The sequence below is a fragment of the Vipera ursinii genome, assembly GCF_947247035.1.
Source record: "Vipera ursinii genome assembly, chromosome: 3".
NCBI lineage: Eukaryota > Metazoa > Chordata > Lepidosauria > Squamata > Viperidae > Vipera > Vipera ursinii.
This window is the reverse complement of record NC_139516.1, coordinates 210,246,542-210,272,371: the sequence shown is the minus strand read 5'-3', so window position 1 is coordinate 210,272,371 and position 25,830 is coordinate 210,246,542. Positions and strand designations below refer to the sequence as shown.

Below are 25,830 nucleotides of genomic sequence, written 5' to 3'. Positions count from 1 at the left end.
TGTTCTATTCTATAAACAAGAAAGTCTAGTTGCCTCCTGAAAAAAAGCACCTTTGGGACAAGCGTGACCTGGATGGCTGAGAATCTCCACATTTTGGTCATTAAATCAACTGTTGTTAAGCCGAGGACTACGAGTTGCCTTTTCCTGCCCTTGAGGAACGGTTGATTTTTAAAAAAATATTTATTGGAAATCAAAAGACATTTTACACTGGCTTCTCTGGGGCTCGGGGTCTCAGGGCAAGTTCCTTCTCCTTCCTGGATCACCTGGCCAATGATGGAGGAGGCCCAGGACCTTCTGAAGTCCATTTATTTGAGCAGATGAGCTTTGGAAATGCGCCTTGTTTCCCCGCCCCCCCCCACCCCTTTCTGTCTTTGCCCTTCCACCCCATCGTCCTCATCCTTCTCTTTGTTCCTCAGTTACTCAGCACATTAAAGAGCTCCTGGAGAGAAAGAGTAAGAAGAAGTCCAAACTGAGAAAAAAAGCCAAACCTTATGTTGAAGACCACGATGGTAGGGCCTCGGCTCCCGAGTCCTCCTCCTTTAAGCAGCTTCTTCTCCTTAGTCTAGTCAACAAGTCCCCTTTTTCTGCACCTTCTCGGCCTCTGCTCCGTCTCCCCTTAACACGGCTTCCTCCTTCTCCTAGCTGCTAATTTCGGGGTGCTCCTCCGGATCCTGTTTTTTTTTCCGGGGTGGGGTTGGGGGGAGACCCTCTGCTGTTCACATTTTCTCCGGCACCTGCTAATCTTCCAACGTTTCTCCTTTCGCTCATGGTCAAGGCTGGCTCTGCCACAGGTTACTCTTCGCAAGCATGCACCACCTCACTGGCGGGGCGGAGGGGGGGGCTGAGGGAATGTGGGGGCTCAGGGTTGTAAAAGGGAATCGCAGTCTTCCTATCCAGGAAGGGTGAGGGGGAGGGTGACCTCCTTCCAGTCGTCCATCATCTGGGTCACACCAAAACATAACCTGTGATGTACGTTCACGTGCAAGGTGGCTGCGCACCGTGAACCCCTAGCCCCAATTGCAGGACTGACTGCGTGATAAAAGTTACTTCTGGTGGGGGGGGGGCGGGTCCCCAACCTTGGCAACTTTTAAGACTTGTGGACTTCCGACGCCCAGAATTCTGGGAGTTGAAGACCACGAGTCTTTTAAAGTTAGCGTGGTTGGAGAGCCCTGATTTTATGGAGCCCAAGGCCATGTTGTGACGGGTAAAGTTTGATAGGCGTGGCCCAGCTGATTGGCAGTCATCTTGACCGGGGGTCACCCAAACTTGACCGCTTTAAGACTATGTGAACTTCAACTCCCAGAATTCCTCAAAAGGCTTGCTGGGGAATTCTGGGAGTTAAAGTCCACAAGTCTTAAAAGTTGCCAAGGTTGGAGACCTCTTCTGTAGACAGAAAGCAGAGGTGGAGAGCACTTGCAAAGGACACCTGGGGTGTGAAGAGGAGGGTGGGGGCAAAGTCTGAGTGCCTGGTCAGAGGTTGGGCATCCTGGCCAGAAGACAATCTCCCAGGGCCCAGCCCACCATCTTTCAGGTAAGAAACTGACCGGGCCTAACAACGGTATCTCCTTTCTGCTATGGGTCAGAGTTGATGCCACCTGGGTCCTGCAGAGGTCACAGTGATGTCACGCCATGTGTGAGCGTTCCTTTCTGTACCTGAGAAGGTCCATGGAGGGTGGTGGTGGTGATGGTGGCTTCATAAGATGTCCTAACTCTAGGCTACCTCAACAAGAGATACTTCATCTGAGCATCCTGGATGAGAAGATCTCTCTCTCTCTCTTCCTATGAGTCCCTGGGTGCTCTCTGACCTTGGAGGTTTTCTTGCAGACGTCTCATGACCCAACTAGGGAACATCATCAGTGCTAGAAGGGAATAGACCTGGGTCTTGTGTGTTTTCCGAGCTTGATTGTTTTTTGGCCAACGTTTCATGACCCAACTAGGGAACATCATCAGGGCTAGAAGGAAATACACTTGGGTCTTGTGTGTTTTCCGGGCTTGATTGTTTTTTGGCCAGCCTTTCATGACCCAACTAGGGAACATCATCAGTGCTAGCTATGTTTCCAGGCTGTGAACAGACGCTAGAAGAAGGCCAGCCTTGTTTGAATGAATTGAAGAGAGGGGTTGTGGGAGGTTCAAAGCCCTTCCGAGTTGCATTCGAATCTTGCGTTGTCCTAACAGGTAGAACGTAAGAATTTAATCAACGCACAAATTTCGTCAAGTATAGAATCTCTGTCATTTGTGCAATGGCGACATGATGCGTGTGACATCATCATCATGGCACGCTTGTGCGCACGGTCACACACCAGATATCTGTAGCCTTGAGTATTTGGGGTTTTCTCTTCCGCTTTGGCCCAGTCGGCTGTTGTTGGGTCTGGAAGTAGAACTAGTCACCAAAATACAGATATTGCTCAACTTAATGGCCACAATTGGACCCCAAATTTCCATTGCTAAGTGGCTCAGTGAGTTCTGCTCTGTTTTACGACCGACCCCCTTGCCACAGTTGTTTTGCAGCCTTCTAGTCGGTGGGGAAGCCGGCTTGACTTAACAACCTGGGTCCCCGTCTGTACCCCTGCAGCGGTTCACACAACAAGGGTGACAAGCCAGGTCATGAAAGGACGCTCCACAGCCATCTTGGTCAGCCACAGAAGTTTTGGCCTCACCTGTGGTCGTAATTCGAGGACTACCTGTGTTCTGGGTTTTTTTTTAAAAATGTTTTACTGACTTTCTAATTTTACATTGAGGGACATGGTGGCTCAGTGGGTTAGGACGCTGAGCTTGTCGATCAGAAGGTCGGCAGTTTGGCGGGTCGAATCCCGAGTGCCGCGTAGCAGAGTGAGCGCCTGTTACTCGTCCCAGCTTCTGCCAACCTAGCAGTTCGAAAGCACGTAAAAATGCAAGTAGAAAAATAGGGACCACTCCGGTGGGAAGGTAACAGCGTTCCGTGCGCCTTTGGCGTCTAGTCATGCCGGCCACATGACCATGGAGATGTCCTCGGACAAGCGCTGGCTCTTCGGCTTTGAAATGGAGATGAGCACCGGCCCCTAGAGTTGGAAACGACTAGCACGCATGTGCGGGGGAACCTTTACCTTTACTAATTTTACATTTAAATATTTAAAAAGCAACATGGCGGCTGGGTTAACCAATAATACAATGACATACGAATATCTTTAGTACAAGTCCCAAGCTGCTACATCAATTTTTTCCTCTCTTTTTTCCCCTGTAGTATTTACCGTCTCCTGTTTTAAACTAATGCAATTCTTATTAAATCCATTAAAGAAAAACGACATTCTTAACATTTATCAATAATTTTTGGCTTGTACGTATCCTTATTATTTTAACATCCAGTCCTTATAGACAAATCAGCGTCCTACTGCTAAGCTTGTAAGCCACCCTGAGTCTTCGGAGAAGGGCGGGATATAAATGGAATTAAAATAAAAAAAATAAATAAAAAAATAATTAGTTTCCCCCAATTTTTAACTTCCCGTTAACATTTAACTTAACATTTAATATTTCCAGTTTCCAAGTTTTGAGTAACCAAAGTTCCCTTTATCGCAATCCATCACAAAGTCTAATACTCAGAATACACATCTTATCTTTTTTAATGTATTCTGTTTCTCACCATCTTACATCCACTAATTAATAATACGATATAATTACATTATATATAACATAATAATACGTGTTGTTGTTGTTTTCTCTCTCTGCCAGCCTTATAAGGAGGGTTTGCAAAGGTGGTTGCAGGCAAACTCTCTCCTGGGTTTTCACGCCTTATTGCCCAGGATTGGCGCATGACGTTAATTGTGACAAGGACGCAACCTGCCCTTTCCAGATAAGGCCCCTGTTTCACAATTGATACAAAGGGGTGTGTGTGTGAGAATGAGCAAAAAGCATAATTTTCGCCTTTTGTCTCCTGGGCTTGGTTTTCATGGAAAGCTGTCACTTTTCTATCCAGGTGCGTGGGAGGGAGGATCAACAGCAACAAAAAAGATGACTTTTTTGACCTACCTGGCCCCACACCCCGGACCTTCCTGCTTCCCTATAAAACAAGGGCTGATTTGAATATTTTGAGGAAAGCCGAAGGGCTGCAGCCGAAAAGTGCACTTATTAAAATGCGGTCCCACATGCTAAACGCGGGTTGGGTGTGTTTCCCTCCATGCCACGTATATCCCAAGCCAAATCAAGGTTAAAACTAACCGTGCGTAGCCTATGCATAGTAAATTGCAACCAGGAGGAAAGAAACGAGGATCAGAGGCACGCTCACTGGCGTGTCTCTGCGCGGACACGCAAGCACACGTGTTCTCCTCCTGTGCCGCTGATCTGGGGAAGGGCTTAAATTAATCACAGTTAGGTCTAAGTTAAATCACAGTTAGGGAGGCAAGGGACCGGTGAATCAGCTGTTCCTATGGCTACCAGGTAGTCCTCGACTTTACGACCACAACGGAAGCACACACACACGCAATATCTGCCGTTACGTGAGACATTTGTTAAGCGAGTTTTGCCCCAGTCGACGGCCTTTCTCTCCACGGTCGCTAAAATGAATCACCGTCGTCGGATCAGTTAATAACCTGGCTGTTAAATGAATCAGGCTTCCCCGTTGACTGCTTACCAGGAGGTCACGTGCCCAGCGCCTGAATTGGGATCGCGTGACTGTGGCGGAGGCTGCAAAGGTCGTAACTGTGAAAAAAACGGTCGTAAGTCTCTTTTTTTCCCCTCCGCCGTTGTAACTTTGAACGGTCATTAAGTGAACTGTTGTAAGACGAGGACTGCCTGTACTGAGTGTGTTGTGTGGCTCGGCACCGCCTCTGTCGGTGACCGTCCAACGGAGATACCGATTTTTGCAATCCGAGCAGAGGTAATCCTTGTCTTATGACCACGACTGAGGCTGGGATTTCCATCATTAAGTGAAGCAGTTGTTAAGGGAGTCACAGGTAGTCCTTGACTTAGGACTTTAGTTGGGACTGGAACTTCTGTCACTAAGCAAGATGGTTGTTCAGTGAGTTGCAAGCAGTCCTCAACTTACCGACCACCTTTGGAACCGGAATGACGGTCCCTAAGCGAAGCAGTTGTTAAGTGAGTCACAGATAGTCTTTGACTTAAAGACCACAATTGGAACTGGAATGACTGTCCTTAAGCGAAGCAGTTGTTAAGTGAGTTGCAGGCAGTCCTCGACTTAATGAACACCATTGGAACTGGAATGACTGTCACTAAGTGAAGCAGTTGTTAAGTGAGTCACAGATAGTCTTCAACCTATGACCATGGTTGGGACGGGAACTTCTGTTGCTAAGCAAGGCCGTTCAGTGAGTCGCAGGCAGTCCTCGACTTAATGACCACCATTGGAACCAGAATGATTGTTCCTAAGCGAAGCAATTGTTAAGTGAGTCACAGATAGTCTTTGACTTATGACCACAATTGAGATGGGAACTTCCGTCACTAAGCAAGGTGGTTGTTAATCGAATGACAGATTGAATTTCGATCAGCTGAGTACAGGGAGGCTGCAACAGCCGTAAGGGTGAAAAACAGCCATAAGTCCCTTTTTTCCCGCGCTGTTGTCCCTGCGAACGGTCACTAAACGAGCTGTTGTAACTCCAGGACTGCCTGTAATGGCTCCCACAGGAACTCTGAAGAGTAGTAAATGAGGCACAGCTATTGAAACTACAGCCAGTCCTGGACTTACCCCAGTTAGTGACCGTTGGAAGGGTCAACGGGATTGCAAAAAGCAGCTTACGACCATTGCCCACCCTTATGGCCATTGCAAGCCTCCCTGCGCTCACGCGATCAAAATTTAGACGCTGGGCAACTGACTCGTACTTACGACGGTTGCGGCGTCCCCGGGTGTGTGTGTGTGTGTCACGCGATCCCCTTTTGCGACCGTCGGAGGAGCAAAGTCAACAGGGAAGCCAGCTTCGCTTAAGGGCCGTGTGAGTAACTTAACAATTTCATCCATTCCCTTAGCGACGGTGGTGAGGAAGGTCCTCAAATGGGGCAAAGCTCACTCAGCCAATGTTTCCCCTGAATGGCAGAAACGTCGGGTTCCACTGTGGTCACAAGTTGAGGACTCCCTGTACACCACTGGACAATGGAGCAGGTGTCTCTCGTGGCTGGGAGGTCCAAGGCTAATCATCCCTTTGCTTGTGGTCCCAGAGTGCTGGCCGCCATTCTCCTGGACCTGAAGTTAATGGCCGTTGAGGAGCAGGCAGAAGAAGGAGGAAGGGACACATGGCCAAGAGTTGACTTGATGGGACTCCAGAGAAGGTTGCTAGGATGGGACCTTCTCCCAATAGCATCTCAGCCCCCCCCCCCCAGGGGCCCTTCTTGAGTAGGGACGTCAGGAAGATGCTCAAGACAGGGGAAGAAGCTCTGCTTGCCCTAGGACCTCTTGTCTACTGTCCTCCAGGTCACGGTTGTCCCATGGTTGCATTTTCAGGAGGCAACGGGACTTGCTTGTTTTTCTCTGAAGATCTTTCGCTTCTCCTATGATAAGCTTCTTCAGCTCCGACGGGACGGTGGGGGAAACGGAAGGATTTTTACTCCTTGCGGACAGCCGGTCATTTGCATCCTTTTTGAGAGTCGTTGAGGCCACCTGGAGGCTTTTCCAAGTCCACATTCTGGACAGAGAAGACCGCTGGTTTGAAAGTTCCAAGAAGGCTCCACACCCATTTGCACCACTCAGGTGACCCTGAAGGCACAGATAAACCTCCAAGTGGCCTCAACGACTCTCTAAAAGGATGCAAATGACCGGCCCTCTGCAAGGAGTCTAAATCCTTCCGTTTCCCCCACCATCCCGTCGGAGCCGAAGAAGCTTCTCGGAGGAGAAGCGAAAGGTCTTCAGAGAAAAACAAGGAAGTCCCATCGCCTCTTGAAGAAGCACCTTTGGGACGTGGGACCTCTTACCCAAGACCCCTCTCTGGTTGCGTGGCTTCTTCTCGGTCAGCGGCTTGGGTCTCTCCTCTTGGCCTCTTCCTCTGGGGGTGGCGGCTCGTGAATTGTCTTTGCTCTGACTTTTTTTTTCTCTTCCTCTCTTTCTCTTTCTCTTCCTCTCTCTCCTTCCTCCCTTTTCCCTTGTAGGCGTGGCGGTAAGCACTTACGCCAAGTATTGTTACAGCAAGCTCCAGAAAGCAGCGTTGACGGGCGCCAAGAAGGTATCTATCTTTCCCCTTCTTTTGCGTTGTCCTTTGAGGTGGCCTTGGGAGATGGGAGTTGTGTAGCTCCATGAGCCTGGAACATGTGGGCGATTGGGTCAGAGTTGGAAGCCTAACCCGGGGGTCCTCAGCCTTGGCCGCTTGAAGACTTGTGGACCTGCTGGCTGGGGAATTCTGGGAGTTGAAGTCCACAAGTTGGGAGCTGAAGTCCACAACTTGGGAGTTGAAGTCCACAAGTTGGGAGTTGAAGTCCACAAGTTGGGAGTTGAAGTCCACAAGTTGGGAGCTGAAGTCCACAAGTTGGGAGTTGAAGTCCACAAGTTGGGAGCTGAAGTTCACAAGTTGGGAGCTGAAGTCCACAAGTTGGGAGCTGAAGTCCACAAGTTGGGAGCTGAAGTCCACAAGTCTTCAAGCAGCCAAGTTTGAAGGCCCCTGGCCTAACCCCAGAAGGCTTCCCCAATCTTGACCTGGGTGGATCTCAACAAGTGGGCCAAGACATCCAACTCAACCTTTTGGCCCTTGTGCCAGGGGAACGTTGGTGAAGATGTTGCCTCAAGGGCTTCCCGTCCAGATGTGTCATTGTGCTTACCAACCCTTGTTTCCTCAAGGAGCATAATAATGCAGGAGATTTCAAGGTTGAAGAGGAACCCGGAGAAATCCAGAATCAAGAGGCCATCAAAAACGTACCCGCGATTGTGGGTTTTTTTTTTAATACGTTTGTGCAATATACACAAGCACCCATCTCAACGCCTGTGGCCTCTGGGCAGCTCACAAGGTTGACAAAAATCAAAACCCTTATAAAAGAAAAACCAGTAAAGGAAATGAAAGTTGTTGTTTTTTTTAAAGCAATTGGCCATTGACCATTAAACTTAGAATGTGTTAGAGGACCAGATGAGGACCATCTCATCAGCTCCAAGCCTTCAAGAGATTCCCCAAGTCTAACAACAGGGCCGTCTTCTTCGGGGTCCACCCAAAGGCCAGTGCCAGACCTCGAAAGGGTTGGCTGGGCATTGATTCCCCGCTTGTGTCCCCCTTCTTGGCACTTTTGACCCACCCCTTGCAGATGCTCCTTGGACATCCAGAATTCTACGTCCGACGAGAAGGTGGAGAAGGAAAGCAGAAAAGACCCCCCCCCCAGTTAGGTAGTGCAAATAGAAGAAAATGTTTGTAGCTCACGGTTGAATTGTGGGGTCCTTGTGGGGGGGTTTCTCTTGCAGACGTTTTATAACCCAACTGGGTAACACCATCAGTGCTAGAAGGGAGTGGGGTTTGTGGAGGAGGGGGAGGCGGAGGGGAGGAGGAGGAGGAGGAGATGACTAAACCCATCATAGTAATTTTTAAAACTTAGAAGCCACCTAAAGCTCCGTGACTCTGGGTGGCTCACCATAATTCAACAAAGAAAATGAAATATAGGGCTAATTCACCCTCTCTATTCTCCCTACAAGTCTGCTTTTGAAAGGATATCTTAGAAGTAGGTGTTTTTGAAAGATAGATGTATAAGATAAATGAGAGAGAGAGAGAGAGACAGACAGACAGACAGACAGACAGTGACCAATGAAGGAGAATATTTGCAACTCAGGGTTGAAATGAGGGGTCCTTGGTGCTCTCTGAGGTTGCTTGATGATAGATAGATAGATAGATAGATAGATAGATAGATAGATAGATAGATAGATAGATAGATAGATGATAGATAGATGATAGATAGATAGATAGATAGATAGATAGATAGATAGATAGATAGATAGATAGATAGATAGATAGATAGATAGATAGATAGATGATAGATATGGATGGATGGATGGATGCATGGATGGATGCATGGGTGGAGATAGGTAGATAAGGGATGGATGGATGGATGGATGGGTAGGTAGCTAGGTATAGAGATAGGTAGATAAGTTGGATAGATAGGTAGGTAGACAGACAGACAGATGAGGGAGGGAGGGATGGGTAGCTAGGTATGTAGATAGGTAGATAAGATGTTGGATGGATGGATGGATGGATGGATGGATGGATGGATGGATGGATGGATAGGTAGTTAGCTAGGTCCAGAGAGGTAGATAAGGATGGATGGATGGATAGATAGATGATAGATAGATAGATAGATAGATAGATAGATGATAGAGAGAGAGAGAGAGAGAGAGAGAGAGAGAGATGATAGATAGATAGATAGATAGATAGATAGATAGATAGATAGATAGATAGATAGATAGATAGATATGGATGGATGCATGGATGGAGATAAGTAGATAAAGGATGGATGGATGGATGGATGGATGGATGGATGGATGGATGGATGGGTAGGTAGCTAGGTACAGAGATAGGTAGATAAGATGTTGGATAGATAGATAGATAGATAGATAGATAGATAGATAGATAGATAGATAGATAGATAGATAGATAAGATGATGGATGGATGATAGACAGACAGACATATAGGCAGGTGGACAGACAGACAGATGATGATAGACAGGCTTAAAAGGCTCTGCTTCAGGCTTCTGCCAGGCAAGGCCCCCGCCTGTCATTCATCCGTCCAGGCTCACGCACACAAACCTGGGCAACACACACATCGTGCTTGTCTGAAAGGAATCCCCTGTGAACCTCCGAGGGTCTCGGTGGGCTCCAGCACTGTTCACGGCGGTTGGGCAGCCGTGAAGAGTTGCGCCTGAGCGCAGAAGACCCCGGGGCGTCCCACCCTTGCGTTAGTGGGATTTGTGTAGGAAACTTCCCCCTCCCCCAGCCCGCCCCCCTCCTGGATTGCTGTGCCATAACAGCTGAGGTTCTTGCTTGGATTGTCCGGCGCTGAACTGCGTTCTTTGCTCCTTCTAAATAATGTTCCTTTTCTGTTTTTTGACTCCCTGCAAGCCCACCATCGTGCGTGCGTGCGTGCGTGTATGTGCCACGTTGGAGAAATCTGGGCAGTGGCATTTACGCGGTCCTTGGCGTCACTCTCAGCAAACGCGGGTGGCGGGCACACGCCGGGCATCTGTTCTGCCACAGCTGTGTCGCCTCTTCCCAGTTGCTCCGCTCTGCGTCCAGCTGGTTCGGCTGCATCCAGTGACTCGCCGGGTTTGCCTCCCCACTCCCCACTTTCATTAGGACAAATGGCTGCAGCTCTTGGTTTGTTTATTTATTTATTTATTTATTTATTTATTTATTTATTTAATAATATTTATATACCGCCCTTCTCCCGAAGGACTCAGGGCGGTGAACAGGGCAAGAATAAAAAATACAAAGTTACAAAAGTTAAAAAAGGAATTAAATATATGCCCACTAAAAACAGTAAATACAAATATTAAAATAACAATAAAAAACCCCACCAATCCCCCCATCAAGCCAGGCCGGCTTGTTCGAATAAGAATGTCTTTAGATCGCGACGAAAGGAGCGAAGAAGATCGGGCGCCATCCGGAGCTCAACCGGTAACTGATTCCATAGCTCCGGGGCGCCCACAGAGAAGGATCTCCCCCTGGGTTCCCCCACCCACCCACCCAATTGGCAGGAAAGAGGGTGGGGAGGGGGAAGAAGTAGAAAGCAGAGCAAAGAATGAAAAGGGGATTTATTGTTCAGAGCGAGTTGGGCCAGAATTTCAACGGGAGATTGGTTTGAGAAAGTGAAATTGCAGAGACTGGGTGAAGTCAATCTCTGTAGTATAGGTCAGGGGTAGGCAACCTTGGCCCCCTCATGACTCGTGGACTTCAACTCCCAGAATTCCTGAGCCAGCATGGGGGAACTATGGCCCCTTCATGACTTGTGGACTTCAACTCCCAGAATTCCTGAGCCAGCATGGGGGAACTATGGCCCCCTCATGACTCGTGGACTTCAACTCCCAGAATTCCTGAGCCAGCATGAGGGAACTATGGCCCCTTCATGGCTCGTGGACTTCAACTCCCAGAATTCCTGAGCCAGCATGGGGGAACTATGGCCCCCTCATGACTGATGGACTTCAACTCCCAGAATTCCTCAGCCAGCATGGGGGAACTATGGCCCCCTCATGACTCATGGACTTCAACTCCCAGAATTCCTCAGCCAGCATGGGGGAACTATGGCCCCCTCATGACTGGTGGACTTCAACTCCCAGAATTCCTGAGCCAGCCTGGCTCAGCTTGGGAACCTCTCCCTTTCCCCTCAGCATGGTTGGCTCAGGAATTCTGGGAGTTGAAGTCCACGAGTCATAAAAGAGCCAAGGTTGCCTACCCCTGGTATAGGTGGTTCTCGATTTACGACGATTCGTTTGTTCGTTCATTCGTTCATTTTATTGGGCGCCCCCTTTGCAGCCAACCATTCTGGAGGGCTTCCAAGGAAATCACTGCAGTTCTTCAGGTCGTCACCCCGTTGTTAAATGAATCTGGCTTCTCCAAGGGTTGAGCTTGCCGGCAGGTCGCAGAAGGGGACCCCGGGACCCCGTCCCCGGGACCCTGCCACTGTCGCAAATGTGAGTCGGTTGCCGAGCGGCTGAATCTTGATCACGGGACCACAGGCATCAAAGCGGGAAAAAGAGTCCTAAGTCGCTTTTTCCCTGTGCCGTTGTAACTTTGAATGGTCACTAAATGAATGGTTGTAAGTCGAGGACAGCCTGTATTATTGCTATCGCTTTTTTTGGGGGGGGGGAGACCTTTATTGGGATAGGCAACGTTGTGCCCGTGGGCATCTTCTGGATGCCCACCAGGTTTTCTGCCCCACCTGCCTTCTCTGCTTTTGTGAAGATAGAAGATCTTCAGTCATTAAAGAGAACAGGAAGCTGGCATTTAGTGGGAAGTGGCATGTTGCCCTGGGCTTCCTCCTCCTCCTCCTCCTCCTCCTCCTCCTCCTCCTCCTCCTCCTCCTCCTCCTCCTCCTCTTCCTCCTCCTCCTCCTCCTCCTCTTGTCTATCTTCTCCTTCTTCTCATCTTCTCCTTCTCTGTCTCCTACGGTGTCCCTGAACTTGGTTCTTTTCTTGCAGACGTTTCATGACCCAACTAGAGAACATCATCAGTGCTAGATGGGAGTGGAGGTTTGTGGAGAGGAGGAGGAGGAGGAAGAGGAGGAGGAGGAAGACCGTGGGGTCCTTGGTCCCCTCTGAGCTTGGTGGTTTTCTTGTAGACGTTTCATGACCCAGCTAGAGAACATCATCAGTGCTAGATGGGAGTGGAGGTTTGTGAAGAGGAGGAGGAGGAGGAGGAGGAGGAGGAAGATTGTGGGGCCCTTGCTCCCCTCTGAGCTTGCAGACGTTTCACGACCCAACTAGGGTACAGTCCTAAGTGTGAAAAACGGTCATAAGTCACGCTTTTCGGTGCCGTTGTAACTTTGAACAGACACTAAGCAATGTTGAAAGTCGAGGATTTACCTGCGCATCCCATTTGCAGCTGAAAACATTTTTAAAAAGAAAGAAAAAAGCAGCGGTGCCCTTTGCACGGAGAATCGGGGGAAGTTGGAAGCCGGGATGAGATGCTGGCATCTTGCAAAGGATTCGAAGCAACGGCGCCACCACAAAGTCAGAAGAAGCTGCTCTTTTCTGCATTAATAATAAAAGAAAAGGGATGCAGTTCTAATGACGGGAGGCCCGTATGCTAGCCCTGCTTGCGCGCGTGACGGGAGAAACGTGGAAACAGGACTGCTGGGTAGACCTCGCCCCCTCTGCTTCTAGTCTTAAGGACCAAAGACTAGAGCGGTGGACCCTATTTGGGCCTTCAGTGTGGGCAGGGGATCCGTGGCGTTCTCCATGCTGTGGTTGGGTCCACGTTTGTGCGCTTCAACTTGAGAGGGGTCTCAGGTCCTGGATGGCGGCGGCCTGGCCTGGCGTTTTCCTTCCACATCTGGAGTGGAGAAGCAAAGACATGAAGTTGGATAGTTCATCCAGTTGCAGGATCCAATCTGAGTCGCTCATCTGGACCAGACATTCCTCCAAGGTTTTGGGGGGTCAAGCTTTAGTCCAGGGGTAGAGGAACTACGTCCCCTTTAGGACCTATGAACTTCAACTCCCAGAATTCCTGAGCCGGGATGGACCTCTGGACTTCAACTCCCAGAATTCCTGAGCCGGCATGGACCTCTGGACTTCAACTCCCCAAATTCCTGAACCGGCATGGACCTCTGGACTTCAGCTCCCAGAATTCCTGAGCCGGCATGGACCTGTGGCCTTCAGCTCCCAGAATTCCTGAGCCGGCATGGACCTCTGGACTTCAGCTCCCAGAATTCCTGAGCCGGCATGGACCTCTGGACTTCAGCTCCCAGAATTCCTGAGCCGGCATGGACCTGTGGACTTCAGCTCCCAGAATTCCTGAGCCGGCATGGACCTGTGGCCTTCAGCTCCCAGAATTCCTGAGCCGGCATGGACCTCTGGACTTCAGCTCCCAGAATTCCTGAGCCGGCATGAACCTGTGGACTTCAGCTCCCAGATTTCCTGAGCCGGCATGGACCTGTGGACTTCAACTCCCAGAATTCCTGAGCCGGCATGGACCTGTGGCCTTCAACTCCCAGAATTGTGGGAGTTGAAGTCTAAGGTCCTAAAGGAGCCATATTTCCCCACCCCTGCTTTAGCCCATCTTCAGGGAATTTCTCTCTCCAGAATACAGTATGCGCACGGGGCTGTTCTACGCATTGCATTCACATTTTGTTTACAGGTGCCTGGTTGTGCATGGCTTTTAGTTGGTAATTAGTGTGTTGACGACCGGAAATGAGCCTTTGTCAGTCAATAGGAGTGCTGTTTTATCACCAGCCTACCAGGTGTTTAGCAGCTGGGGGCTTGGTGGCACAAGAAAACAAGAGCTAACAACTTAATAGCTGCCCATCAAGACCCTAATTAACATCAAAAAGCTACACACAACCAGCAACCACGAGTAGAACACCCCACTGCACATTTTCTGGAGAGAGAGAGAGAGAGAGAGAGAGAGAGAGACAGACGTGTCCTGAAGATGGGCTCCAGCACCGAATCCAAAAGCTCGGAAGACTAAACCTCTGATCCCGGTGTCTAACCAAGATTGGATCCTGCAACATTATCCTGGGACCCATAGATTTATCTTTGTTCACAAGTTTACCCAGTTCATACAAGCAAAGGAGTCCTGGGCACCAAGATCTGCTTGAAAGGTGGTTTAATGCAGGTGACCACAACGATAGTCCTGGAGAGAGGAGGACCAAGGACTAGAGCAGGGGACTCCAACCTTTCTGGTGGCGCAGTGGGAAAGCGAGGGGCAGGCCCCTTCATGCGCGCACACACATGCAAATGTGGCTGCATGCACGTGAACGGGGCCATGATGCGCGCTCCACAAATGAGGTTGCTGGTGTGCAGCGCGCAGCTCAGCTGGCACCAGCACACAGCTCGCACCTTGGCTAGCGCCGGTGCATGGCTTGCAACCTCGTAGCTGCGCTAGCACCAGCGCACAGTTCGCGCCTCGGCTAGCACCGATGCGAGGCTTGGGCCTCAGCTGCCGCTGGCACAAGTGGTGTGGGGTGTGTGAGCGCACGTGCACACTGGCCAGCCACTGATGTGGCGGTGGCCAATAGGCCATGGCCTGGTAGTGGACCGCAGCCCACAGGTTGAGGACCTCTGGACTAGAGGGAGAACAGAGCCAATGCAGAAAGTTCTGGCTTCTTGGAATTGTTCCCTGTCAATCCATCAGGAGGATTGACAAGCCTTTTCCTCTTCTTAAACTATCTTCCCTTCAATCTTCTCCTCCAGCTTTTATCTCCTGTTCATTTGAGCCGATGACCTTCTGATGTGGAAGGTGACCTCTGGTTAACGGGCTGCTTCCCAGCCGACGGGCGGCTCGGCCGTTCTCCACCAAAGTCACGCTGAAGCACAATATGACAATCCTGGGTGTTTCCCCAGCAGATGGGGCTGCCCTTTGCCCTTGGGGGCTGCAGCCCCTTCTTAAGCCTTGTGGTCATCGCCTTCGGCCTCCTTGCTGGAGTCAGGCTGCCTCTCTGTGGCCAACATCTGGATTGCGGTACAGAATGCTTTTGTTGTGATTCAGTGTCAGCCTGTGCTCCCAGCAGCTGAGTCCGAGGAATCTGAGGAGGAGGAGGAGGAGGAAGGGTTTGGAGAGCCTTCGGTGTCGGAGGGAGGCTCTGATGCACTGCAGGACTCTCAGCCTGGCCCCTCCAGTCATGTTCCTCATGAGGCCCAGCTATGTGAGCACGAGGTGTTGGACTCAGAGGAGTCACAGCTGAATCTGTTCAGAGACGCTAGAAGCAGAAGGCAATCCAGCCAAGCAGAGCAGAGAAAAATCAATGAGGCAACTCAGTGAGAGGAGGAGAAGGCAGTGAGAAGCCAAGCCTTGGGACAGATAATAAAAGGGGAAGGTGTGGGTGGTGCTGGTTGCTGAAGGCAACCGTTCGGAGACATTCTAAGGGAATCCTGGTCTGTTCTTGCTAATCTGTTTGACTCTTGTTTGTTGACTCTTGTTGGATGTTTAGAATCATGTATTTTTGGTTGAAGAAAATATTCTGCTGCTTTTTTTGTTTGAAAGAGTTTATTATTTGGAACTGTAAATAAATTTGGGTTGGGTTTTTTTCCCCAGCCTATTGATTGTTAAAATGAAAAAGGGGTTGTCCCTGACACACAAACAGGGCCGGTCGTGGGCTGGAACAGGACAGCTTTGCCCTCTCCTTGATTCCACCCCCAGAGAGATCTACCAGGCTTAAAAGTTAGCAAGTAACATGATGGTTTGAGGCTTGGATCCTGGTTGGATCCTGGTTTCTGAAGACGCCCTTATGGGCTGGTCACAATGTTTGCTGGTTTGTTTAAGAAAATTTATGTAGCCGCTCAACTCATAAAAGCCTTGGTGGAGCAGTGGGCTAATGCCTCCTTAAGTAACACCAGCTGCCTGCAATTAGCGCAGGTTCGAGTCCCACCAGGCACAAGGTTGACTCAGCCTTCCATCCTTCCCAGGTAGGTAAAATGAGGACCCAGATTGTTGGGGGCAATTAAGCTGACTTTGTAATAATGCCGCTTGGGTGTGTGTGTGAAAGCCCTAATAAGCAGGCATATACATAGAATGAAGGCTACTGCTAAGCTTGTAAGCCGCCCTGAGTCTTCGGAGAAGGGCGGGATATAAATGGGATTTAAGAAAACAAAACCTTGCTCTCTAGTCTAGGACTCCAGGTGGCTTGACAAAGATTAAAAAAAATAATAATCTAATATCAAGTGATAAATAGCAATAGCTCCTCGCCACCGTGACGACAGCAATTAATCAAAGAAACCACTTGATGGGCTTCCTCCCACCGTTGGTCGGACCAGGACCTTTAGGACCTTGGGAAAGGAGGGTCAAGGTGGGGACCAACTTGATCTCTGCAGAAATGTTGTTGCACAGAGAGGGACCCACCACGGAGAAGGCCCTTCTTCTGGATCCCACTGAACGGATCTCCTTCGGAGAGGGGACCCATAGCATTCCTTGCCTCCCCCCACCCCGCTCTCAGGCCAGGCAGATAGAAGACAGTCCACAATTAATGGGAACCTTTTATGACGGGTGGACTTCAACTCCCAGATTTCCTCAGCCAGGCACGCCAGTTACCCCAAAGGTGCTTTTTTTTTCAGGAGGTAACTGGACTTCCTTTGTTTTTCTTTGAAGACGTTTCGTTTCTCATCTGAGAAGCTTCTTCAGCTCTGACTGGCGTGGCACAAGAATAGGAGAACGAACCCGTCAGGACAAGAGTCAGCAGTCCATCTGCATTGAAAAGACTAAGGCCACTGTTTTGAAGACAGCAAAGTCCACATTTTGGACAGAGAGGACCGCTGGTTGGAAAGAGGGGTCAAAGAGGCCATCTAGGTCAAAATTGAACGCCCCTCCCTCAACAAAGGGGGAGAGATACAGCATCCTCTATCTCCAGTCTACCACACAGCCCTTTCAGCGGTTCCGAGAAGGCTCCACACACCCATTTGCCCCACTCAGGTGACCTGGAGGACACAGGTAAACCTCCAAGTGGCCTCAACGACTCTCCAAAAGGAAGCAAATGACCGGCTGTCTGCAAGGAGTATAAATCCTCCCATTCAGCACCACTCGGTCAGAGCTGAAGAAGCTTCTAGGATGAGAAGCGAAAGGTCTTCGGAAGAAAAACAAGAAGTTCCAGTTGCCTCCTGGGAAAAAGGCCCCTTTGGGATTTCCTCTTAAACCTGTTTCAAACTGGGAAGCACAAAAACACAAAACAGGCTTCACAAATACTAAGCCGTTTTTTGAGTCCCAAACGTTGGCATGGGTTCGAAGTGAAGGATGCAGATGTTAGGTAGAGCCCTTTCCATTGGGAAAAGAAATAATAACAACAACAACATGATGATGATGATGATGACAATGTTGGAAGGGACCTTGGAGGTCTTCTAGTCCAACCCCCTGCTCAGAGGGGAAACTTTGTACCAAATGGCTGCCCAGTCTCTTCTTAAAAGCTTCCAGAGTTGGAGCACTCGCAACTTCTGGTGGCAAGCTGTTCCAACTGAACCCAACCCAACTAGAACTCGGAACATTTATAGCTCTCCTTTAATATGTTGTTGGCGGTTCTGACCTACTACCCTTAAAAGATGGTTGCTTCAGAGCTGGAAAAATGCAGGAAACCAATTTTGTCCTGGAGGGACTCAATCCGTACAACAAACGCATACGTCTTCTGAACGCATCCCGATCCCTCTTTCTGTCGTCGGTCCTCCCACTTTGGAAATCTAGTTCATCAGCTCCTTGGGTGGGGTGGGGGGAAACGGTGTTGGTGTCGGCGTTGCCAGTGACTGTGCTCCAGATCCTGGGAGATCCATCCCACCTGAGCTTGGGGACATCCCTGTTGTGATTCAGGGTCAGCCTGTAGGTTCGGCAGTTGGGTCGGACGATTCAGAGGAGGAGGAGGGGGGTGTTGGAGAGCTTGCTGAGGGGGTTGAAGATCTTGCTGATGAGAGCCCTCAGCCAGGCCCCTCCCACTTGGTCACCACGGAGACCCAGCTGTGTGAGCCTGACAGCGTGGATGAAGATGACCCACAGCTGGCCCTGTTCAAGGACGCCCGACGCAGGAGGCAGTCAATCAGGAGTAAACAGAGGAAGGCAATGGGGCTCCTCAGAAGGAGGCAGAGAGAAGCCACGCCCTGAACTGTTTAAAAGGGGAATGCGTGGGAGGGTTGGTTTGCTGAAGGCAACCGCTTGAAAAGCTCCTGTTTCATGGTTTGTGTCTTGTTTTTGCTCTGTTTGCTTTTGTGTCCATAAATTTGGCAGGCTTAGTTCCAGCCTCTTGCCTTCTTGTAAAGGGGTTGTCCCTGCCTTATCTGCAGGGCCGGTAGTAGGCTGGTACAGAATTCATTCTGCACTTGTCCTACCTTGCAGGGCCTGAAGAAGCCGAACATCGAAGAGATCCGTCATGCCAAGAACGCCGTCTTCAACCCATCCATGTTTGGAAGCTCCCTGCAAGAAATCATGAACATGCAGAAGGAGAGGTACCCGGACAGCCAGCTGCCGTGGGTGCAAACCCGGCTGTCTGAAGAGGTCCTGGCACTCAACGGGGACCAGACCGAAGGCATCTTCAGGTAATTGGCCCCTGGATGGGCTGTGGGTGCAGGCCGGACTCTTTTACATTTCTTCCGCCTCTTTTCTTTCAATCGTAATACTTTACTCCAGTTTATTATTATTCTTATTCTTATTCTTATTCTTCTTCTTATTATTATGTAACTTTTATTCATAAAACATGAACCTCAGTCAACTGCACACTCAAATTGACTGGCGCTAATGGTTGACACGGGCTGCTGCCAGCATCCTAGGTATCAACCGGGCATCTCCTTAAAATGTAAGATGTTCCGAGTAGCGCAGTTGTTTTGTTTTTTTTGTAGCATTGCTGGAGTTATTGCAGGAAGCTGCAATTTCTTGATGTATTTTGCAAAATTTTTGGACATTGTTGCCAGCGCCCCGATGACAATGGGTATCACTGTTACATGTTTCATCCATAATCATGCCGTTTAGATTGCCAGGTCACGGTATTTCGTAATTTTTTCCAGTTCTTTTTCTTTGACTCTGGCAACTCCTGGTACAGTGATATTATTATTATTATTATTATTATTATTATTATTATTATTATTATTATTATTATTATTATTATTATTATTATTAAACTTTTATTCATAAAACATGAAACTTAGTCAACTGAACACTCAAATTGACTGGCGCTAATGTTTGACACGGGTTGCTGCCAGCATCCTAGGTATCAACCAGGTATCTCCTTAAAATGTAAGATGATGATGATGGTGATGATGATTAGTCTCTCGGTCGGAGGACAAGGGTGGAAGTTCATGCTCCGCGTTTGTGGGTGGCTTTCCGAACGTCTCACTACCAGGCTGGGTGACCCCTTCAGTGGTCTTTAGGGGCTGTGGGGGTTGGTGTTCTTCTGCATAGAAGGGCTTCAGGTGTGTGTGGGGGTGTCGAATGGGGGTCTTGTGATGGTTCATCAGGAGAGAGGCTTCTGATGGGTCTTGTGATGGGGACGTTACTGCAGCTGGGGGTGGGTGGTGGGGTGAATTATTGGGATCAGGGCTGAGTCATCAGTGAGAAGCTGGTGGTGGCTCTTGTGGTTACGTCAGGGCAGGGTTTTGGGGAGCTGAACTGCTCGGGGGGGGGTACAGGGGGCTTGCGTGGGTTGGTTGAGGACCGGTGCCGTCTCCGGTTGGCTGTGCGATCGATTTGGATTCTGAGGGGTTTGTAGGCTGCTTGTGGGTCAACGTGTCTTTGGGATCACACCTGACTCATCACAAGACCCTCACTTGACACTCCCACACCTGAAGCCCTTAGATGCAGACAGTCCCTTATCTGAGGTGGTCTAGGTTCTCCTGCCTGAGCACGCGGGTGGACTAGAAGACCTCCAAGGTCTCTTCCAGATTCTATTCTATTCTATTCTATTCTATTCTATTCTATTCTATTCTATTCTATTCTATTCTATTCTATTCTATTCTATTCTATTCTATTCTATTCTATTCTATTCCATTCCATTCTAATCTATATATTCTCTTCTCTTCTCTTCTCTTCTCTTCTCTTCTCTTCTCTTCTCTTCTCTTCTCTTCTCTTCTCTTCTCTTCTCTTCTGTTCTATTCTGTTCTATTCTATTCTATTCTATTCTTTCTATTTCTATTTCATTCCATTCCGTATTTTCTATTCTGTTCTGTTCTATTCTATTCTATTTATTCCATATTCTTATTCTGTTCCGTTCCATTCTATTCTGTTCTGTTCTGTTCTGTTCTATTCTATTTATTCCATATTTCTATTCTATTCTATTCTATTCTATTCTATTCTATTCTATTCTATTCTATTCTATTCTATTCTATTCTATTCTATTCTCTTCTATTATTCTATTCTATTCTATTCTATTCTATTCTATTCTATTCTATTCTATTCTATTCTATTCTATTCTCTTCTACTATTCTATTCTATTCTATTCTATTCTATTCTCTTCTCTTCTCTTCTCTTCTCTTCTATTCTATTATTCTATTCTATTCTATTCTATTCTATTCTATTCTATTCTATTCTATTCTATTCTATTCTATTCTATTCTATTCTATTCTATTCTATTCTTTCCATATTCTTATTCTGTTCTGTTCCATTCCCTTCCATTCCACTCCATATTCCACTCCACTCCACTCTAACGCAGTGAAGCCCACCTCTCTCTTGGCACAGCGGGACGCAGGGTGTGTGAAGAAGACCAGCTGGGGTGTCTTCCTTGTTAGGAGAAGTTAGACGTTGGCCCGACGCGTCTTCATTTCTCTGAGGAATTCCCTTGCTTGTCTTCCGCAGAGTTCCTGGAGACATCGACGAAGTCAACGCCCTCAAACTGCAGGTGGACCAGTGGAAAATCCCCACTGGCTTAGAAGACCCCCACGTTCCTGGTGAGGGCCACAGCCGTGGGACCTCTTGGTCTTTCTCCTCCTCCAGCAGGATCTGCCCCTGGGCAGGGATGGAGAAGCCGTTTTGGGGGGATTTTGACTCCCTTGAATAAGGGGAACGATTTCCCCCCCCTTCCTTTGGCAAGCTTATTTAATTGCTAAATTGATTAAATATGCCCTGCAGGTAATACGGGCGGGAAATATTGGTTAATGTGCTTTTTTTTTTCCTGACGTAGGTCATCGCTCAGCTTAACGGCCGTGGTTGAGCCCCAAATTACCGTAGGCTCAAGAGACGGTTGTTAAGTGAGTTTTGCTCCGTTTTACGACCTTCCTTGCCAAGGTCGTTAAGCGGATCACTGCAGCGGTTGGATTAGTCACGCTGAGTCTGGCTCCCCCCCGTCGGATTTCCTTGGTCAGAAGGTCGCCAAAGGGGCAAATCGCGTGACCCCGGGGACGCCGCGACCGTCTTAAATGCGAGCCAAGTGCTGGGATTTTGATCCCGTGATGGTGGGAATGCTGCGACGGTCGTTAAGCGTGAAAAACGGCCATGCGTCACTTTTTTCCAGTGCCGTTGCAAGCTTGGTCACTAAATGAACAGTCGTAAGTCGGGGACTGCCTGTGGTGCTGCCTGGCGAGAACTTTGGACACCGTCCTGGGGGCTGGCTGGATTGTGCGACACGATGAGTTTTTCCTGCCAATTTTTGGCTGAAATTGCTCCTTTCCCACAATGGTCCAGTTTGTCCTCGACTTACGACGGTCCATTTAGTGACTCTTTGAAGTTCCAACAGCCTTGGGGGGAGAAAAAAAAGTGACTAATGAGATACTTCCTTGGCCAAGGCCAGCACTGGGTCCCTTTTAACTGGCATAATTTGAGCCAATAATTGCACATCAGAGTTTCAAATTATTCCCCCCCCCCCGCTCCCCTCTTTTTTCCCATTAGACCCAGAAGGAAAAATTTTCTGATTTAATCTTCTGCGACCTCCTTTTCTCCTCGCAGCCTCCTTGTTGAAGCTCTGGTATCGTGAACTCGAGGAGCCTCTGATCCCCCACGATTTTTACGAGCAGTGCATCACCCACTACGAGAATCCTGAAGCTGCCATCGCCGTCGTCCACTCCTTGCCGAGGATCAATAAGATGGTGCTTTGCTACCTCATCCGCTTCCTCCAGGTAAGGCAGATCCAGAGTCCAGCCTGCTGGGGTGGGGGGCATGTCCCGTTGACCAAAGACGATCAGGGGACGGGAGGCTAAAACATACGAGAAACGGTGGCTGGAATTGGGTATGTCCAGTTTAATGAAGAGAAGGACGAGGGGGGACATGATAGCAGTCTTCCAATATCTCAGGGGGCTGCCCCAAAGAAGAGGGAGTCAAGCTCTTCTCCAAAGCACCTGAAGGCAGGACAAGAAGCAATGGATCATGGAAACTCATCAAGGAGAGAAGCAACCTGGAATTAAGGAGAAACTTCCTGACAGTTAGAACAATTAACCAGTGGAACAACCTGCTCTACGGCGCACCGATTTGTCCAGTTAAAGCTTACGAGAACAAGGCTTTTCGTAAATATCGCGAGTTTTATCAGCTGTGTGTTGTGGCCTACAGAGTAACACACCTCTTCCTTTCTTCTCCCTCCTCAGGTGTTTGTGCAGCCGGGCAACGTGGCCATCACCAAGATGGACGTCAACAACCTCGCCATGGTGATGGCCCCCAACTGCCTGCGTTGCCAGTCGGACGACCCGCGGATTATTTTTGAAAACACCCGCAAAGAAATGTCTTTTATCCGGGTACTCATCCAGCACCTGGACACGGGCTTCATGGAGGGCGTGCTATAGCCCCTGTGCCAACAGGATCGGACCGCAGTTGGAACCCCCATCACCCCACCCCCACCCCGGATCTTTTCCCGTATCCCAGAGTTTCAACGGCAGCACGGAGATGCCACCTGGTTAAACAACTGAAGGGAAAGCTGACTTTACCATCTCGGCTAATGCCAACCTGGGCATCTGACATCGCCCAGGAACCCCTTTGAGGGGCGGGTGGTGGGGTTGGGGGGGCTGTGCTGTGCTGTGGACAAAACGAGGCTGCCTCTTAGCAGTCCCCTTTGTGGACACCTCCCGGCCAGGACGTCCATCCGGTACGTCTACGTAAATGGACAATCCGACAGCGTTCGGGGAGAAACTGCGGACTCTGGTGGAAGGGGGCAGAAGCCTGTTCACCCCCTCCCGCCTCTCCTCAAAATGAAGTCTCGTCTCGTGGAAAACGGGGGCTCACTCCCTGGTTCAGGCAGCTGAGGGAACGTTGTGAGTGGGTCGATGGTGTGTGTGTGTGGGGGATGGCGAAGATCCAAGATGGCAGCCGGAAGGGCGGGAGGGAACGAACGGCGAGAGGATGCAGATCGCAAAGGCTGGCGTTGCAGGGAAAGTGGATTGCCTCTCCGTGGGTCTGGCTGCTTCCGTGGAAGTGGCGGGGGGAGAAAGGTGCCATCAGATTGACCATTGAGAACTCTAAGTGGGGGGGGGGCAGTGGCACCTCTGGAAGGCACAGAACAGCTGGTTGGCGAGGCTTAAAACACCTGCAGGCTTTTTTTAAGATTTGGGGAAGAAGAAGAAAAAAAAGGGCCCTTTTCTTTTTTCCTTCCTTGTTGCAGCACAGTCACTGCCAAAAGGGGGGGGGGCAGAGCAAGCCATGCACCCCTCCCCCCCAATCTCTACATCTCAGTGGTCCCACAGAAGGCCTGGGGGATGCCAGCCTTGAAACGGAAGCGGGATACCCGAGTTTTAAACGCCGCGATGCAGAACCGGCGCACTTTCTTTTACCCACCCACCCACCCCACTCCTTAAGGGGGTGTGTGGGGGTGTGCGCGTACGTGTGCAAAGGTGACCAGGCCCTCCTTGACCCTCGCAGCTCCCCCAGTTGAGTGGGTGGGTGGGGGGTGGGACAAGAAGTGGGGGTGCCCCAACTCCGGAGCTTCCCCCATTCCCACCCACCCTCGTCTCAACACCCGTTCCTGCACTCGGCGCTTTGGTGTTAAGAGAAGGTCCCGTTCGGGTTCCCGGAAGAAGCTGTGCACAAACCCAATTCCTTACGGCACCTTAAGTGATAAGATTTTGGCTAGATCTGGGGCATTCTCCACCAGGGCTCCAGATTATTTTCTGCACACCCCCCCCAAACAAAAAGGAAGTTCTAAGCTCTCTTTCCTAGGCCAGAAATGGAAGGAGGTCAGCGGTAGTAATGGAAATAAAACATTCTCTATCCAGAGCCGGTAGTCCCCATCTTGCACATCCTTCAGGGGCAAAAAAAAGGCATTTAGAGGTAGGGATTGTGGGGTGGAAGGCAAGAGCTACGAAATGCTTCATCCAGACGAAATTTGAGCCTGTTTATCGCGATCTACGAACGTGGGAGGTGGGTCTGCCCATCCTTTCTTGGAAAGGCGCGGGCGTGGCCCTTCTACCTCTTTTTATTTCTCAAGGTCCCCTGTTGAACTCCGATTTCTTTCCGAGGAGCAAAGCCAAACTCTCAAGTCACCTGAAACGAAAGAAGAATCAGGAAGCGGAAACAGGTGGGCCTTCGTTTTTCCACCCAACCCTTCCCAAGGTTGAGGAGATGTCTCTCTGGGATTGTAGGAACAGAGCTTCCATCGCGACCTAGGTCCAGGAACTGGACCGTTTTTCTCGCGCGTCCGTGCACATGTGTGTAGAGAACCAGAAAAGGGATAGGCACGATGGAAGAGAACCTGGGTGGTCCTGGATGGGACAGTTGGCGGAGAACATCTTGGACTCTAACCGTGATTCTGGCCTACAAGGGTTAGTGAGTTCTGACACACAGCAGGTCTTCTGTCCCACCACCTCTCTCTCGCCCACCTGTATCCTACAGCAGGGGTCCTCAGCCGTGGCCACTTTAAGACTTGTGGACTTCAACTCCCAGAATTCCTCAGCCAGCTTCTGGAATTCCATTCCATTCTGGGCCTGTGCAACAAAAGATTTAGCTACCGGTTCTGGTGCGAACTGTTGTGATTCAGGGTCAGCCTGTGGGTTCGGCAGTTGGGTCGGATGACTCAGAGGAGGAGGGGGGTGTTAAAGAGCTTGCTGAGGGGGTTGGAGAGCTTGCTGATGAGAGCCCTCAGCCAGGCCCCTCCCACCTGGTCACGACGGAGACCCAGCTGTGTGAGCCTGACAGCGTGGATGAAGATGACCCACAGCTGGCCCTGTTCAAGGACGCCCGACGCAGGAGGCAGTCAATCAGGAGTAAACAGAGGAAGGCAATGGGGCTCCTCGGAAGGAGGCAGAGAGAAGCCACGCCCTGAATTGTTTAAAAGGGGAATGCGTGGGAGGGTTGGTTTGCTGAAGGCAACCGCTTGAATAGTTCCTGTTTCATAGCTCCTGCTTCATGGTTGGTGTCTTGTTTTGCTCTGTTTTATGTTAATAAATTTGGCAGGCTTAATTCCAGCCTCTTGCCGTTTGTAAAGGGGTTGTCCCTGCCTTTTCTGCAGGGCCGGTAGCAGGCTGGTACAGAACACGAACTGGCTGGATCCCACCACTGGAGGATTCCCTACATTTGTGTGGGGTGAAACAGCTGGCTGAGGAATTCTGGGAGTTGAAGTCCACAAGTCTTAAAGTGGCCACGGTTGAGGACCCCTGTCCTACAGTGCTTTGGACCCATATCAGCTTTAAGGCCCTCTCTCTCTCTCTCTCCACGTGAGCAAAGGCCAGGATGATGGCCTGTTGAGTTGGATACACTTCTTGTAGCAAGGCCAACTAAGGCAGGCCCACTTCTTGGAACGGTGTTAGCCACAACTAGTGTTCTACACCTGACTTACGGCAGCTGAGGTGGTTTCTAGCCTCTTTCAGTGCTTCTAGAGAAGGACGCAAGGGTGCCCATAGGGGTTATCGGCCGCTCCTGGCCAATT

General features: G+C 49.7%; 1 protein-coding gene across 1 annotated transcript in view; it reads left to right on the top strand.

Annotated features, from left to right (window-relative positions):
* Window positions 1-25,163, top strand: part of ARHGAP39 (Rho GTPase activating protein 39) — a gene marked incomplete at its 5' end in the record, with an annotated part of 73,785 nt that extends 48,622 nt beyond the window's left edge. The window contains 6 exons of the mRNA XM_083358207.1: window positions 417-509; window positions 7,063-7,136; window positions 18,399-18,598; window positions 20,847-20,938; window positions 21,933-22,102; window positions 22,565-25,163. Of these exons, the coding sequence (XP_083214333.1) occupies window positions 417-509; window positions 7,063-7,136; window positions 18,399-18,598; window positions 20,847-20,938; window positions 21,933-22,102; window positions 22,565-22,759 (824 nt within the window). The 3' untranslated portion in view covers window positions 22,760-25,163. The remainder of the gene's footprint in view (window positions 1-416; window positions 510-7,062; window positions 7,137-18,398; window positions 18,599-20,846; window positions 20,939-21,932; window positions 22,103-22,564) is intronic.
* Between the last annotated feature and the right edge of the window lie 667 nt (window positions 25,164-25,830).